The sequence below is a fragment of the Papio anubis genome, chromosome 5, assembly GCF_008728515.1.
Source record: "Papio anubis isolate 15944 chromosome 5, Panubis1.0, whole genome shotgun sequence".
NCBI classification, from domain to species: Eukaryota; Metazoa; Chordata; class Mammalia; order Primates; family Cercopithecidae; genus Papio; species Papio anubis.
In genome coordinates, this window is record NC_044980.1 from 41,207,436 (window position 1) to 41,225,994 (window position 18,559).

The window sequence follows — 18,559 nt, forward strand, 5'->3', positions numbered from 1 at the left end:
ATTAATATTCTTCTATTTTTTCCCTTAAAGTGAGTTTTTGGACCTAAGAATATATATTTTTAGCAATCAAATATAGAAGTAAGACAAGACAGCCAGGTCATACTGGAGAGCACTTATACTTTTGCCTTTCACACCCATAATGGCTATAGTATACACATCAGTTTCTCAAGCAAATATGGCCAAGATATGCACAGAAGTTAACTTACCTCCTTCTATTTCTCAATAAAAGCCTTCTTAGAAACTATTCAGTCTGAATAATAACTGCAGAGGAAGAGAAAGCTAGTCAACCATGCTTATGAAGTTCAGAGCAAATACTAGAGGGTATGATGCTGGCCCAGCTAACAAAGAAAGCTGGGCACCATGATATACCAGTTTTCAACGTAGCCAGAGCTGTCTGAGTATGAAGCTTCATGTACTTTCTATATTCTAGTCCTAACAAGCCCAGCTGGCCAAACGGTGCCCTGACACAGGGCAGGACTCTTCAACTGACTATCTTTCTCCTGTTTCCCTATTCCTCTGCTCTTGTTACAATACATCGTTTCACCATCAGCAATTATTAAGGAAAGCATGGCTCTTCTTGCTCCAACCAGGGATGCAGTGGGTCAGTGGCACGTAGAGGAGAAGAAATTATATGTCCTAAATGTTAGCCAAACACAAAATGGTCCTCCCCTGAAAAATGACCTCTCATTTTTGGAAGAGGCAAGGCTCTGTAAAATATAATGTGGCAAACATCATCAATTCAGTGTCCACTAAGGCAAATCTGTTAATATTTACACATAGCACATGGTTATCCAGCAGTCAATATTATTTCTCCTTCCACAAATTTGGAAGGTTTTGCCAAAAAATTAAAAGATACACAAAGTGTCATTTTTTCAAATTCAGAAATCAAGAAATTAAGGATTTTATTAATATAAATTGACTTTTAACTCGAGAGTGTCATATTTCAAGATGTGCTCTCATTGGAAAATTAGAAAGACTTGATATTTAAGGAATGGGGCTAAGAAAATTGACTCAGCTATCCACAGGATCCCTAGTCAGGGTCTTTTGTAATCTAAAGTTCAATGTCCAAAGGGGCAAAGAAAATTTGGATTTGGGATCTTCAGGCATCATTATGTCTGTCAATATTTGAGGAGATTTAATCAGGTAGGTGGTGTAGAGATAAAGGTGGTGTCAGGGGGATGGTGCTGGGTGACCGGGTCACTTAATGCAGAATGTTGGTGACTGGTGCATGGGGTTCGGAGTTCAGTCACCTGGAAAGAGGTTGACAAGACTTAGGAAGGACATCAGGCTCTCACACATTAGTGTTTAGGGCAGAATTCTGATCTTGGTGGTAACTGGAGTATAAAGCAGGAAAATAAAATCATTCCATCACCAGGAAAAGCCCACAAAGCCTAGCTTCTAAAGTGGCAGAGCTATTTCTAGACCTCTCCCACTATAAGGGGATACTAATTCAACTCCTGCCTTGCTCAGGACTGGAGATGAGAGCATCAGTGACAATTGCAGGAGAGAACTGAGGAAATCAAAGGTCAGGATTTAGATGCTGATTCACTTATTCATTCAACAAATAAATGAAGATCCTCATCAGAATGCTGAAGGATGGTCATCAAGCAAAATATCCTTCATGGATTTTAACATCTAGTGAGTTTTAATTCCATACCATTTTATTACACAGGGCATGGAATGGTCATTTTGTTCAGTTATTTGAAACCAATTAAATTGTATTTATTTCAAGCTCAATCCAAACTTTCCACACGCTTGAAACACAGATGTCATTATAACTTCATTTAGAAGAAGGACACACAACAAATGCCACCCTTCACCTGCCTCCTACCCCCACCTCTCCGCCAGTCCCGTGTCCTGCTTGTTAGTGAAAGCCTCTGTAAAAACATCCTGAAACATTTCCCCTGTGGTCAAGACATGATCCATCATCTTCTAATACCTGCAATCCTTCCATGGAAATGTGATGCATACACTGTGAAGGTTGAGGCTTAAGTTAAATTGTTATATAGACAGAAACAGAGATTCCTGATAGATGTATCTGATGAAACACTGTGGCTTCATCCTGGGAACAAGGAACGAGAAAAAATGGATTTGCAGCTGAGGCTGAAGAAGTGCTCTAAGGCCCAAGGCCTCTTGGTCTCTCCAGGAGTTGCCAGACAGGGCACTAAGGAATACTCTCTTCGTAGGGTCAATTGCATCAGATTTCAAAGTGTGTTTATGTTACACATCATCACCGCCTTTATGCTGCTAACTACAGATGATGAGGAAGCTTTGCTTTGGGTTTGAAGATGACACTGTTGACAGCATTATTTAACAATCCATGTGAGTATTGCCAGAAAAGTCAAAATGGAGTGACATTGCCTGCTGCTTCGGAAAGATGAAGGTGGACCCTTGTGTTGTGGCTGCTGGTGACTCTGCCTGATGACAAGCTAGGTGCATAATACTGTGGATAAGCAGGTGGTCACAAGCCAAGTAGAGACCCCAAAAGATGTCTTTATTGGTGACTCTGAACTGCCTACAGTTCTATATCATATACAGTGTAAGGTTAAGAAGGTTTAAAAGGAACCAGTTCTCAGTTAGAAACCCACTGACTTCAATGCACAGTGAGGAGAAAATCATCAGTGGCAAGTTCTTCATGAGATGGTTTTCCTCGGAAAAAGGTGCTGGGGTGACTGAGGAATCCTGGGCCCCTTGTTGTAGGGAATGATCTCAGGTAGAGGCTGGCTGGGCCAGTAAAGGCCAAAATGGACTTCTGTACAGTTGAACTTGGGTTGGTCTCTAGCCAGAGGTGAACAACCAGGTGTGTCTATGAACAGGTACTCTTTGCCATCACCAAACACCAAATACATTATGTCGACCTCATTCCTGTCTACCCCATAACAAGAGCCCCAATTTAGGATACCGAACCAAACTGGTGTGGAAACATTCTATTATATAACCAGGACTGGCTCTGGTCCCATAAGAGCTGGCATCTAATGTGGAAGACCAGAAATATACTCGATCACTGGCATGTGTGAATTTAACTAACAGTCAGGGTTCTAAGTATTCTCGGGTGGTCCCACTCCTTCAATTTACTAATTAGCTGTGGCATAAATCTAATCACTCACACTGCCAGCTTCTTTGTAGAGGTGAGTCACTCAGTTTCTGTGGGAGCCTAACCAACCTCCCAGACTCTGCCCAGCACATGGCTTTGCTGTTCTCAACTCATCCTGCATATATTTTATTGCATCCCATGAGTTAAGTACATACTCTACCAATGATAAAATACTTGGGGGGTTGTCAAGGTCTCGGGATAGAGTCACAAATGTCCAGAGACTACAATGAGGAGGGAGTTCAGACCTTTGTCCTTGCTGTAGACCCTCACTGCATAGTAGCCTGAGCTATATCACAGCCATACTGCAGAGCTGAGCAGAGAGCTGTGGAACCCAGGGTAGACACAGGCATGAGGAGTTCAGAGAAATGGTACAAAAGATGCGTAGCTTAGACACTCTGCTGTCATCCAGCCTCAGCGTTTTTCCTCCCCTACAGAGTTGTTCTGTGCAAGTGCCACTTTAGTGCTAATAGGCTGAACTGTGCACCAGGACTTCACTGCATTAAACGTGAGTCATTGCTGATGATCACATTAATTAACTTAGAAACGGATGGAAAAGAAGGCACTGATAGTTCCCCAAGTCAAATATCCACAGGTTAATTGGACTCTGAGTACTGGTAACTCTGTCTTCCTAACATCCCTGTGTTTGTGATCCATCTATTTTTTAATCACCCCTGCCACACTTAGATTATCTCTCTCCTGACCTATTGTCATCACCTTCCTCCTCTAATTCATCCCTTTTGAATTTACTTTTATCCTATTAGTAGTATTATTGACAAAGTAAAAATCTAACAGTATTATTACCTAGATTAAAACCCTTTAATAACCTAAGAGGATCACAATTAAATTATGTTTATTTCTCTGTTTTCTCTTCTAAAGACTGTGAGCTCCTTAGAGGCAGGAATATACATTCAAAATTCTTCCTTGGACTGGGCACAGTGGCTCATACCTATAATGCCAGCTACTCTACAGACTGAAGAAAGATTGTGTGAAGCTAGTAGAACTGTTTGGGGCCTGTACAACATAGCGAGTTCCTATCTCTAAAAGAAAAAGATGAATAAATGCATGCATGAATGAATAAATAAATAAATACATAAAATTCCTCCTTGAATCTGTAAAATGACTTAATAAAAGCTTCTTGAAAGACTTTTTTTGTGTCATTATCTACATTGGCACCATCTAGATTAACCCAGCTTGCTGTGACCTGCTGAACTCCAACATCAAATAAAGTCTGCAATATCAGGAGGACAAGGGGTCAGAGGATTGCTGATGTACATGGACACAGGCTATAGCACTAGAACACACCATAAGATTTCTTCTTGCCTCTGGATGATGGTCAAGACAGCAGCAATCAAAAGCTCTGTGGCTTTTCTCCCCATCTTCACTGTGAATGGAAAGCCTTGAATTGTTCATTCTTGAACACATTTAACAGATGCATTCATTACTGTTTACTAACTGAAACCATGACTCGAATACTTGTATGAAATATATCCGACATGTCTTGACATCCTCTCAGGGCTGTGTGGAACTTCACCTGTAGTGGGATAGAGTTTATTTAAAAAAATAAATTGTTTTGTCCACTGTGCCATTATTTCCTATCTGATAGCAATGAGAACAGGAGTGTCTTTTCTTTCAAGTAAGTGTTTTGTCAGTGTGCATAGGTTTATGAAAAATGTTCAAAATATACAGAAAACATTATTTTGGGGCTCTCGGTTCCCTTAGGATGTGGCACCTCATTCCTAAGTCTCTTACCTTGAAGGGTGTAGAATGATATAACACCTTTTGCAGAATTTGAGTGATGTCAATTATGTGCTTTGCCTATAAGCCACACCTAACTGGCATGCATATATATATATACTATATACATATACTGTACATATGTACACATATATATGTATATATGTACATATATAGTGTATGTATTACACACATACAAATATAAATATGTTATATGTAAATATATATCAATATTATACATAGGTATTATATATGTTACATATAAATATCACACATACAAACTATTCCATCTTGCAGGTAGCACTTTTCTCTGGCCTCCAACATTGAGGCCTATTACTTGCTGGATATGGCATACAATTCCTCTTTCTTTTCTTCCTCTCCAAATGCTACTGATTCTTCAAGGGCCCAGCAAGTCTTGCCTTTTCCATAATGCCTTTGCTATCTCTAGGCCTTCTATAATTTGACTCAAACCTACTGACCTAAGTTTGCTTCCAAGGGGAATAATTACAAATATAGCACCTATGTACCACACACCCTGGCCAAATTAATCCTATGCCTTCCATGAAGTAAGTGCTCAAGAAATATTCGTTGAATGTTAAATGCTAAAATAGAACCATCCATTGACTAGACAGTGCCATATATATATATATATGTGTGTGTGTGTGTGTGTGTGTGTGTGTATATATATATATATATATAAACACTCAGTAAGTGAATGAATTGTTCTCCATGGACATCTCATATCTACATCTGTACACTTCTGTTTATGTTGTTGCTTTATTGCATAAGTTATTCCTGTAATAGCCTTCTGTTCTTCTCAGCCTTTTAAAATCTTAAACCCGACATTCTAGTCTCTATTGAAACAATGCCAGCCTCCTTTATGAAGCTGTAATTCACCACAGCTGAGGTATCCCTCCCAACATCATCACTTCTATAAAGTGTGATTCAAGCCATTTTGATAGTTAATATACAATGCCTGATATTGTAATTCTTGGTGTACATGCCTGATCTATTAACACATGAAAAGTTCCTTGAGGGAAGAATCAATGTATTCCTCATAGCCGTAGGTGCAGGCTTTGAAAATAGGAAACTCTTAAGAGTTATCAGTACATTGAATTTGTTGAATTAACTATTCTAGTCCACCTTGATCTATTCTTTTTCAGGGCATCCTGACCATTTCTCTTCATCACACAATCTAAACCTTAAAGATATACAGTCTCTCATTAATTTCAAGACATTCCTCATGTCCTAGCTAGACTGAACTACAAGACAGGGGCTTGCCTACTTCCACCTTAGGTTACTGAGGTCAAAGGGTATATTCAGGGGTGGACTGACTGAAATAGTAGAGATATACGACCTAATTTATAACAGGCACTCCTTGGAAGAATACTTTTATCCATCAGATCTTTATGCACATTTCTCACTAGCAACATCATTCCAGCAGCAGCAATTTGGACAGAATCAGTTGACAGGTCAACCATGTGAAGCCCTTTGAAAACAAGGCATTGTGGATCATTCCTGATTTTGGAATAAAAAATTCTCCTCAAGACTATGTCATTGGCTTTGAGGAGCAGATACAGAGCTTCATATTAAGGATGAGAGCTTCATGTTAAGGATGAGAGACAGAAAATATCTATTACAACACTTTAGCTAGCACAATAATGGCACTATTCAAATTTAGTTCTCATTAAATTTCCCACAGGGCAATCAGATTTAATTAAAAAAAATCCTTTCAGGGCCAGTATATTTCTAATTGCTCATCTGCCCGCAAGAAAATCCCTGCTCAAGTGCCACCCTTCCCTATGCATAGAGGTCTGCCATCGTCTACCAGCTCCTGGGTGACTTTTCTCCAGGTGATGCTTCCAAGATCACTTACCCATCAGTGCCACCTCTTTCACTGACCAAACTGAATTCAATAGTAGTATCTTTTCTTTTTTTAAAATTTCAACTACATTTTTAGTCTGCCTTATTCAAGAGGAGACACAATAAAAATGAAATGATTTGGCTACAATCCAGACCTGGCAGAAAAACAAACACATGGCCCATAAATGTCATCTGAGACTGACCCGTGTCATGTTATGCAGTAACTTTGGCTGAACCCAAGAACCCCTTAGATAAGTGACCAGAACTAGAATACACACACACACACAGAGGCTAGCATGCACACACATGCTGGAATGAGCTTACATATGCCTTCTTACATAAACATCATACCCCATCCTTAACCTTTAGATCATTTTAAGAAAGGATTCTGGAATATGCACATATTCCAAAGGAAAAAGAAATATTGGTTAGCTCAACAAGAAAAAAAAAAAAAAAAAAAAAAGGAGACAAAAATGTTCTTCTTTGTTAAATTACTTCCTATGTGTAACCACTGGTAGGATATGTGATTTGTGTTTAGTATAAACCACTGCATTTGCTTATATTCTGCTCTCCCTAAACAAATAAATGAATCAAACAAAACTATTAAAAAGAAAAAAAATCAAGCATTAAAAGCAACTAATGATGTTTTCTCTTCACTCAGGAACTCAAAGGTTTAGTAAAATGTCGAAGCAGTGGAAACAGATGCTCCGTGCAGACTTTCTAGTTCTGAAATGTAATTTGAGCTCTAATCTCTCAGCTGGGGATGCATTTTAAATTTTCTTTAAAGATTTCCTATGCCATACTTTTCATTTCACAAGCTTTTTTAAATTCCTCAAATCTTGCCCAGTAGAGTGAAAGTCACCTTAATGAAGAAACGAGAGATTAAGCCACCATGACTTTGGAACAGCAGAGGATCTCAGCTGCAATTTTTTGGCTCAGAACCAGGGTCTAAAACCAGCCATGGGAAAAGCTGCTGAAATGGAGCCTGCAATTCTCTCCATGTTTGACTTGCATAATGTTGACATTATAACACCAGAGAGACCAAAAAATATTTCAAACAATTATGACTCTTTTCTATAAATATTTTTAAATTGCTTTAAGAGATAAAATAACATCTTTTACTCTTCTCGTTTTCTAAGTGACTCTGGTCACCCTCAGCAGCTCACTACTACGGATTTATTTTTGGCTAGAAGGTCAGGGAGGACATCTTAAGGCGCTAAGTCTGCTGTTAAACTGTATTTTCCAACATGAGCTGAATGGTGAGAAGGGGAGTCAGACACTCTTAAAGTAACAACTAAATTCAGTGTCATAGCATGGGAGAAATACATTGTTTCTTTCTTCTGTAGAAGCACAGGCAAGGAAAAGTATCAAGTACTCATTAAAAAAAAAAAAAAAAAAAAAAGGTCTCCCACCACCCTTTAGAGAGCACAGTTTTCTTTCTGACAGAAAAATTCTTCTCCCCTTTCCCTTCCATTACTCTTCCTTGTTTTAGTTAGGTCTGCTATGAAACATAGTTTATACATATTGAGACTTCTCTACCAGGAGAGGGATATAAAAAAGGGAGGGAGAATTATAGAGATAGGGAAGGAAGCTCATAATTTCTGGGTATATCATTCAACTATTTCAGGTGTCTCTTCCCTCAACTTAGCCAAATGGTAATCACCCAGAGAGTGAGAGGTGAAATTCATTTGAAACCTGCAATTTCCTTTCTCAGAGAATATGATTAACAAGCCTGAATTCTGAGCTCTGGAAATAGACTAGATATCCTTAGTCACAAATGAACTGAGTGAACAGTAAGCTAATAACTCTTCAGTGTAACTTCAATATTTCTCCCAGAGCCTGAGAACAAGAGACCTGGCTTTTCTTCAACATAAATGTCCTCAGCATGATTTGTAGCATTAATTTTTGACATGAAAACACCAGATGCCAAAGTTGACTGACTACTGCATTCCTCCTAAACATCCACGGAAAAGTCCTACTAGTTTCTGATTTTAAAGTTAAATCAAGTTTCCTAGTTGCTGCTATGTAAAACTTGCATCTTTTAATGAAATCATCCACAAAACTTGGATATAACAAATACAATTCAGTGTTGTTTCAAACCACTGAGGGTGGAAATGGAAAAGCAGAACTCACGCTCACTTCCAGAAAAAGCATCACTTGATCCTGCCAGTGCCAAGGTCAACAGCAGCTGCCAGAGATCCATACCTGTAGGACCTGCAATCACAAAAAGAGTAAGGTAAAGCCCAGTAATTAAAAGCAGACCATTATCATGAAATACTGTTTAAAGACTGGGTAAGCCATGAATGTGCTGATGAATCAGTTCCAGAAGGAATCCTAGTAAGTCTTTCATTGCCCCGAGTCTCATATTGTCCTACTTTTCATGAACTCAAACAGCAGGTTGTAATAAATTCTACTGCACGTGAGTACTCGTCTCAGGAAATAACATGAACACTAGAGATGTTCACATCCTGGCTCAAAGCCATAGAAACACCTCACAGCCAATGACCCCCATGCACAGCTTCAGTAACAGGGCCAGTAAGGTTTACTTCAATTTGATCTGGAAATAGAAAACCTTATCAGCAGTATCAGCAAGCATGGGGCCTTGAGCTGGACAGGCCATAAAAGGAAAAACAGAACAATCACGGTAACGGTAACATTTCATAAATCTGTTTCCCAGTGAACAAAACAGCTCAACACACTCAAAACAAAGTGCTAATGAGCCATCCTAAAGAGGTTTAACTAGAAGGGAAGCAGAAAGAAGGCGGGAAGCAAAAGAAAACAAAAACTCCCTAGTAAAACTAAAAACCCACAAGGACAGATTGTATCGTAGAGAGTTTTTATTTTCATGAGGAATACAGATCTGAAAGACCCAGGAATGTGAACACCTCAGACACCAAGAGGGATGCATCTGTGGCTTTGCTAGGCATTTAGAAGCCCAGTGTGGCCACACCTGGAGCCCTTCAGTTTAACGGAGAGAGTAGATCAACACATCTGTCAGTACACACCTCAGTGACCATACACCTTTATCTGGAGGAAGGAAATAAGCTTTTCTAGAAAAAATATACCAGGGTGTCCACATCCCGGATCTTTTGAGGCAAGTTTGGGCTAGTCAAAAATGAACTCAGCATATTGCCTTTTGTAGAGCTGTTGTTGTGTCTAACAACTAATGCCAACTACTTTAAAGCTTAGCTGCAACATTTCCATAAAATTGCACTATTTACAAGTTACTCAGACACTTATCATCATACTAGGAGCTCCAACAGGACCTCTACTGGCTTCATTTTTATTACTGTGCAAACCTGACCTAATGGAATAGCCCTTCATGGTATCCCTAATCAGGCTGAAATAATGAGCAAAGATGTTTGTTTTCATGGGCCTACAGATGTGGTCCTCTGGCAATGGCTGTGTAATTCTACATAGGGATAAAATTCTTGATGTACTGTAATTTCTAGACAGCAGAGGACTTATCTTTTTTTGTTCCATATAATTTTATATTCGTAAAATAAAAAACATATCTCTATGTAAACTAAGTATCTTCTTGCATCTGAATCCCCATGTGCAAACCCACATGCATGAGGAACTCTCCTCCATACACTGCTTCATGGAGTCGTTCATAGGATTGAGTGTAAACATGCAGGTGAACACACTCTGTCAATGGTGAGATTTCAAATAAATATGAGTTGTGGTTTTTACAACATCCATGTTTTTAATTCCTAACCTGGAAGGCCTTGAGCTGACGGCCTTGCATCATCCTTATCTACTTTCCAAATGAGAACCACTGAACATCTCTCCCTCCCAATGTCCTTTACTCCTAGGTGAACAGGCTATGTAATCAAAGCTGGAAACCTCCAGCAGAAACATATTAAAAGGCTAAAAAAAAGATGTTATAGGCTAAAAATGCAATCCTGTTGGTAACTAAGTATTTGCTTTGAATTTGATTCTTTCTTTCTTTTTTCTTTTTTTGTTTCACTCTGTCGCCCAGCCTGGAGTGCAGTGGCATGATCTCGGCTCACTGCAACTTCTGCCTCCCAGGTTTAAGTGGTTCTCCTGCCTCAGTCTTCCAAGTAGCTGGGACTATAGGTGTGTGCTACCATGCCCAGCTAATTTTTGTATTTTTAGTAGAGATAGAATTTCACCATGTTGGCCAGGCTTGTCTCTAACTCCTGACCTGAAATGATCCACCCGCCTTGGCCTCCCAAAGTGCTGCGATTACAGGTATGAGCCACCGTGCCCAGCTGATTCTTTTTAAGTGGAGAAAACACTGAGGAACTGGATGCTGTATACAGTGTTAATTTTACTTGTTATCTCCCAAGACACTTAGTGTCAGGTAAAGAAGTTTCCAGTAGCACCTGCTATTCTGATGTCAGGGTATAACAGTAAATCCCCAATTCCCAGGCAGCCTTTTTTGCTTCCCATCTGAGCAAGGGTGTGAACAGGTTTGCATTTCTCAGAAGGCTGCATCCTCTGGTTTGGAAGTCACCTCTTCAGACATCTCAAGGATACCTGGCAGATGCCACAAATAAATGGCATTTGCTTCAGTTGAATAGTTGATGACCTTCCTCCAATCCCGAAACTTTTGAAAGCAGCTGCATGCAAATGAGCTTCACTTCTTCCAAATAAAGAACTAGGTAGGGCGCGGTGGCTCACGCCTGTAATCCCAGCACTTTGGGAGACCGAGGCGGGTGGATCACGAGGTCAGGAAATCGAGACCATCATGGCCAACACGGTGAAACCCCGTCTCTACTAAAAATACAAAAATTAGCTGGGCATGGCAGTGCATACCGGTAATCCCAGCTACTTGGGAGGCTGAGGCTGGAGAATCGCTTGAACAGGGGAGGCGGAGGTTGCAGTGAGTTGAGATCATGCCACTGCACTCCAGCCTGGCGACAGAGCAAGACTCAGTCTCCAGAAAAAAAAGGAACTATAATTATAACACTTCCTTTACAAGCTGAACATATGTCCATAGAATGTGCTCTATCAAAACAAAAAACAAACAAGAATCCTTAACACAAAATTAACCAGAAATCTGTCTGCATACTCCTACAGCAGAAAATAATATTTAAAATTGCCATGCTCCCAAATAGGAGGTGAGTGCAGTTTACTGCTTCCTGGAACACTGCATAGGGACCCAATTCTAACTAAGACCACGGGCCAGGAGGAGGATAAAGAAATGTGGATGGATTCAGCAGAAGCTAAGTGCTTTATTAGAACCTAACTCTTCCCCTTCTCTTCCACTGATGTTGGCTCAGTGGGAATGACTCCAAAAGTAGCCCACTGCACTCCTCTGCAGAACTCTCTCTAGGGTCCTCACATGAGCCAGGCCACGAGAAGTGACATTCAACTGTATTGTAAGCAGTCCACGTCATCTTTGCAGAGCCCCACATGGCACCTTCTAGATGTGGGAATCTTTCTCTATTAGGTTCTAGCCGAGATAAAATGTCCCTAGGAAAGGTCAGAGTGCTGACACATGAAGTTCGGAACTTTAATGTTATCTAACATTACAATGTAATGATATGCCAGATGTGAGAAAAAGAAAGTCCCTCTATTCCCCTCCACCAAACCCTTTTTGCCCAGATACCTAAACTTATTACTTGTACCCATTAACCCAGAGACACAGCAGTCCACTCAAATACTGTCATAAGAGGTTCTATAATAATCTAAGTAGAGGATGGCATTGTTCAGAGGAATCTACTAAATTGGACCTTAGCTCCCCGGGTTTTTTAAGCTTGCAATATTTTCCTAGGGAAAATCCCTCTCTAAATTTCTTTTGATATTTACACATTCTTTGACTATAGACTCATGGCAAGATTTTCAGCAGGCGGGATAAAAAATGGGCTTCTATTCTTGCATAATGGAACTCACACCATTTCCACCCTCAAAGCCTGAGGCATTTTGCCTGCTTCCCATCTTTCTCAAGAAAAAGCAAGTTCAAAACCAGTGTAATGCAGCTGGCATGAATTTTAAATCTGTAGACTGCCCAGCAGAGGAGGCCTCCAAATTACATCATTAGGCCCATGATATACTAACTTATTCTTTGGCCATAAAACAATTTGTAAACACATGAGAAAAGATGAGGGTTAGATATAATACATTTTCCAGCATGCTATAACCAACTCTTGACAAAGAAACCAATATGTTTAATTCTCTTTAATTTATAATTAGCAAGTATTTGTTAAACTACTAGTTCCTGCTAGCACTGAGCAAGGCACTACGGAGATTAACGCAAAAGCAATGAAAATCATGGTTCTTCAAGAATAAGGCAGTACAAACACATGAAACTGTGAAAAGAAGGGGCATATCTGAAAATAGAAGGTCAGACTAGGGAAAAATCAGGCATCGAATTGACAGTCTTAAAATTAGAACTAGATGACAGATAAGAGTGGAAAAGGGAGAGAAACTATGGTCAACTTGTATGGTAAAAGCTCAGAGCAAATGTTCTGGATATGAGTATGAATTCTGAGTATGTTTTGGATGATATTCTGAGGAAGCTAGTGAATAGAGAACAAGGTTCAAATTTACGAATAAAAGGGCATAAAATTAGATTGGTGAGGTAGGACCAGATTAAAACAGCATTTTCAACTCAGATTGATCAGAAAGTCACTAGAGATTTGGCGCAAAAGTGGGTTTTCCTTAGGTTACAACTGCCCTTCATGGCTTCTTAACTTAATATCACTGAGAAGTATTGATAAGATTTGGTGATGACTGGATATGAGAGATGATAGAGACATGTCTGTCACAAATAACTGGGTATGTGTGGATGAGAGATAGTGCTAGTGAAAGAAATCAGGATTTGGGGATCTGAGGTGGTTAGCGGGAGGAGAAGGTCATAGGACTGCTTCAGATACTTGGTGTTTTAAGGCAATTATAAGACTTTTGGAAATGTGAGAAATGACTAGTGGGAAGTTGAAGGTAAGAGACCAAAGATTGAGAGACAAGGGAGGTCATTACTGAAGGTGAGGGAGAGCTACATAGAGATGAGGAGTATCACGTGAATTTAAGGAGAAGACTAGACTATTATGGTGACAAGTCTCCATAACACCTTTATCAACAATTATATTAAAAGTTTATTTGCCAGGCATGGTGATTCATGCCTGTAATCCCAGCACTTTGGGAGGCTGAGGCGGGTGGATCACGAGGTCAAGAGATTGAGACCCTCCTGGCCAACAGGGTGAAACCTCGTCTCTACTAAAAATACAAAAATTAGCTGGGTGCGGTGGCGTGCACCTGTAGTCCCAGCTACTTGGGAGACTGAGACAGGAGAATCGCTTGAACCATGGAGGCAGAGGTGGCAGGGAGCCGAGATCGCGCCACTGCACTCCAGCCTGGCGACAGAGTGAGACTCTGTCTCAAAAAAAAAAAAGTTTATTAAGCCACACAGGGAAAAATATGCTTATATCTGGTTTGTAATTTTGTGGAAATAAAACAAACCACCACCTAAAATAACGGACACCCTCTAATTTGTATCAAGTATTTTTTTTTAAAGTGATTAAAGCATCCTTAGAAGCATCCTTAGAAGTGTGATGTTAATATATTAATATATGGGAAGAGTAAATGCCAGCATTGATTACTAAGAAATATTGTGAAATTGAATCTAGTCGATCTCCTTGCTGAAGCTTTTCCAATAATATAGCACAGGAAAAGGAAGAGGTTAACCCAAAAGGGCATTTAAAACTGCTGGTTTTCATTAGCACCAGGCATGCATTGAAATAGTTTGCTTTCAGAATTCATGTTGTTACCAACTTTTTATGGTGATGATAATTTGGAAAATGGTCAGATCTAAAATGCCTTAGGTGAATTTATTTCCTTCCTATGAATGAGGAAAGAAAAGCTCACAGACAGTTTTGATAGAACTACTTTTGCTGAGATTTCTCTCCTCTTGGAGATCCAGTGGGGAATGCAGGATGGGAATTTTAAATGTGTAAGGTATGAGGGGGAAAAAGACTTTTGGGAGTAGTACATATAGTAAGTCTATAATTTTATTTATTTATTTGTTTTATTATTTGTATTTTTACTTTTTGAAGAGACATGGGTCTCACTCTGCCACCCAGGTTGGGAGTGTAGTGGCATAATCATAGCTCACTGCAGTCTCCAACTCTTGGGCTCAAGGGATCCTCCTTCATCAGCCTCCCAAATAGCTTGTACCACAGGCATGTGCCAACCCACCTAGCTATTTTTTTTTTTATAGACAGCGTCTTGCTATGTTGCCCAGGCTGGTCTCTAACTCCTGGCCTCACTTGATCCTTCCGTCTTGGCCTCCCAAAGTGCTGGGATTATAGCCATAAGCCACCACATCCAACCTAGGTCTCCAATTTTATAAAATAAGGATATATGGTACATACCTGCACTGACCAATTCTGTTACAATAAGTCACAGGTGTCTATTGAGCACTTAAAATGTGGCGAACACAATTGAGGAATTTAATGACAATTTAAATTTAATTAAATATGTAAGTCTATTTGGAACACGTTGGATATATGAACCCACTTTTTAAGCTTTACATTTTATGAAATGTAAATGCAGATCAAGTATTTATGATTAAAATTTAGCGTCCAAATTCATGTGCTATAAGTATAAAATATACATGAAATTGAAAGCTTAGTACAAGAAGAAAAGATGCAAAACATCTTCATAATGTTTATGTTGACAACATGTTGAAATCATATTTTTGACTGCTGAGTTAAATGAAATCTATTATTAAAACAAAATCTTCTGTTTCTTCTTATTTTTTTAAATGTGATTACAGCCATGTATCACTTAATGACAGGAATACATTCTGAAAAATGCATCATTAGGCAATTCCATGGTTCTGCGAACACCACAGAGTGTATTTACACAAACCTAGATGGTATAACCTACTACACACCTAGGCTATATGGGATAGCCTATTGCTCTGGCCTACAGACCTGAGCAGCAGGTTACTGCTCTACTGAATACCATAAGCAATTTTAACACAATATTAAGTATTTATGTATCTAGACATATCTAAACATAGAAAAGATATCATAGAAACATGATATTATAATTTTATGGGGCCAGTCCATCATTGACTGAAAAGTCATTATGTGGTGCATGACTGTAGTTGAAAATTTTAAATGACATACGTGGCTTGCATTTTATTTCTACTGGCAGCATTCATATATACATTTTATTGTTTCTATGTCTGCACTTGCATTCAAAAACATTAAATGATTACTGTGGGCATATTTGCTTTTGTAACAAAAATGAACAAATAAAGTAATTTTTTAAAAATTCAAAAGACATGTAAAATCATCATGATTATGTTGTAAAAGGTTCTCCCAAAAGCAGAATGATGGGGACAAAAAAATTCACTAAAGACTTAGGTGACTTAGGTATGATTGTATCTGTGGAAGGTTGTTTTTTTCAAGGGTACCCAGTGTGCATTCATTTACCTTCAGAAGTATAATTATTCACATTATGTCCCTATTTGAGTCACAGACAGTGGTGTACTGGTAAATGTTTAACACTTGTCTCTCTGGAATTTAAAAAAAGGGTCATGATTTGTATCATTTGCCAATTTCTGTGGTGTAAATACCTCTTTCAAGGTTGATTTTAAGCTACCAACATTAATTCACTGATTGGATTCACAAGCCAGAAGCTGGACCCAGTACACACTGGCTGGGGAAGGGACTGATGCTATCTAGGCTTCATGTGAGGTAACAGGTACAAAAATTAAGCAATCTACTAACATTGATACAAAACGTAAGAGACAGTACTGTTGAGTAAACCCTGGACACTTAATTTCATTTGATGACATCTGATCCACTGGCAGCTGATCACATTTAGTTAATAATCATTGAAAGATACTTTCCCAGCTCAGGAGACGTTAGCTTCTACCACAGATGCTATTGTTAATCTTCATTTACAGAGAGGGTGAGGTTGGGGTTAAGTGAATGTGCTTTGGAGTCACAGAGAGCTAAGTTAAAATCCTAGCTCTATCAAACCTCAGTTTGCTCATCTCTAATGTTGATATGATAAGATTTTCCCTTTTTCATAAAAAAATCAGGATTAGATGCGATAATTTATTTAAAGCATTTGGCATTCGCTCTGCATGTATCCAAAAGGGTTAGTTATTACACTTACTAAAGTCTTCTTGGTAGTAGTAACAAACAGACTATTTATGTTTTATAATGTTCCTATGGGGTATACTGAGAGTAGGGACCCTCATTTATATATCAAGATATATTACATATCTTTATCTTTTATTATAATTTATCATAAAAGATAAATTATATATCTTCATGATATATAAATATACATCTAGGCAGGTGGCAGAGCAATCAGCAAATGTGCTTTTCGCCAGTCACAATATGTAACTATTCCTAAATCGAGCACTTACATCATATGCAGGTTCAGGGAAAGGGAAGGACCATTATAATGTAAAGTGTGTATATCCTAGATAAGGCAATAATACAGCCCATTTGTGCTTGGGTGCACAGGCAATTGCACATCTTCTAAAGGGAGTTCCAATTGTGCAGGAAATACTTTAGGGGCTAATTCCTCCCTCGTCTACTTTAAGAAAATTCTATGTGGTTGTTGTTAGGTTCAGATAATTTGTTTTGTGAAATCATGGATTTCTAGACCTAAAAATTAGTTACAGAAATCCCAGTGACAAGTTGCTTGGCTTGAAGTTAGAACTTCTCTTGGGAGAACTCAAAAAAGGCAGCTGAGTTACAAGAACCTGAGTCTCTGCCTCTTCCTTTATGGAGGAATGAAAGAAGAAGGGGCATTTCAGTAGCCAAATGCTTGGCCATACTCCGATCTTGGTATGCATAGTTTTTCTATTCAGAGTGGAACTTTCTCAAAGAACGAAGCATTCTGTTTCACTAGGACCCCACATTGCACTTTGCAATGCCTCCCCGCAACTATCCCTGTGGATGTTTGTCAACTCACTAAGCTTGATTCACTTGGTGCATTAATGAATTCACAATGCAGATGTGACTGTTACAGGAAAGAGAAAACCAACTGCATGGCCGCTTATTTGAACGATATATTTCTTCTTATATCTTACTTTACACTATTGTCCCTACCAAGTAATTTTTTCCAAAACAGAATTTGAAAAATGAAACCTCTTATTGATTTTCTACTTTTTTTTCTCTTTCTACAAGTGGCTCATTCTAAAATCTGATTTTTTAATTACTATGATAGATCATATAGACCATGGGGAATGCTCCTTAAACAAATTTAAAGATGTTGGAATTTTCTTCAGACTCAAATTTGAAAATTCTGTTTCACCTAATCTAAAAGGAGATAAATAAGCTATAGGAGACAATTTCTCATACAGTGAAGTCTTCAAATGAAAACATTCATTATCTTGGTGAGATATAATCTAACAATGATTACTATAATAATTTATAGTATACTAAATGCTTTTCATATCTTAAAGAAGTGCATGTGTTGCTGCCTTCTTTGGAGTTAACATAACAGAAGTGTAGGTTTTCAAAGACAGTTAGTTACTAGCATGCCCGAATAACATATGGAGCAAAAATTGGGAGAAACCCCTCTTTCCTTTTATCAAGTCCAACATGGCAAGGTTATTCTTTTAAAGCAAACAAGTTGGGAAACCAAGAGTGAGGCAATGTGATCTCCTGGGGAAAGCATTACTAGAGGAGGAGTCAGCAATCCCGTAACCTGGCACCAGCCCAACATTGCCTGAGCTGGTGACACAGGTAGTCATTTAATCACTATGGGTCTCAATTCCCTCACCTGAACACCCTTCCAAATTTTTGTTATAAGCCAAATCCTGCACTGTGCTGTGTAATAACAACTGCCATTCATTGATGACTATTCATGTCCTGATGTTACTAGGTTCCTTGTCTTTCTCTTCTTTTAGCTGGAGGCAGTAGCTGT

General features: G+C 38.9%; 1 protein-coding gene across 5 annotated transcripts in view; it reads right to left on the bottom strand.

Moving 5' to 3' along the window:
• The window catches only part of GHR (growth hormone receptor), a 300,380-nt gene that overhangs the window by 155,058 nt on the left and 126,763 nt on the right, over positions 1 to 18,559 (bottom strand). For 3 of the 5 annotated variants that reach the window (XM_021939160.2, XM_017959341.3, XM_017959337.3), the window contains exon 2: positions 8,825 to 8,905. In XM_021939160.2, coding sequence (XP_021794852.1) covers positions 8,825 to 8,894 — 70 coding nt within the window. In that variant the 5' untranslated portion in view covers positions 8,895 to 8,905. 5 annotated transcript variants of the gene reach the window in all.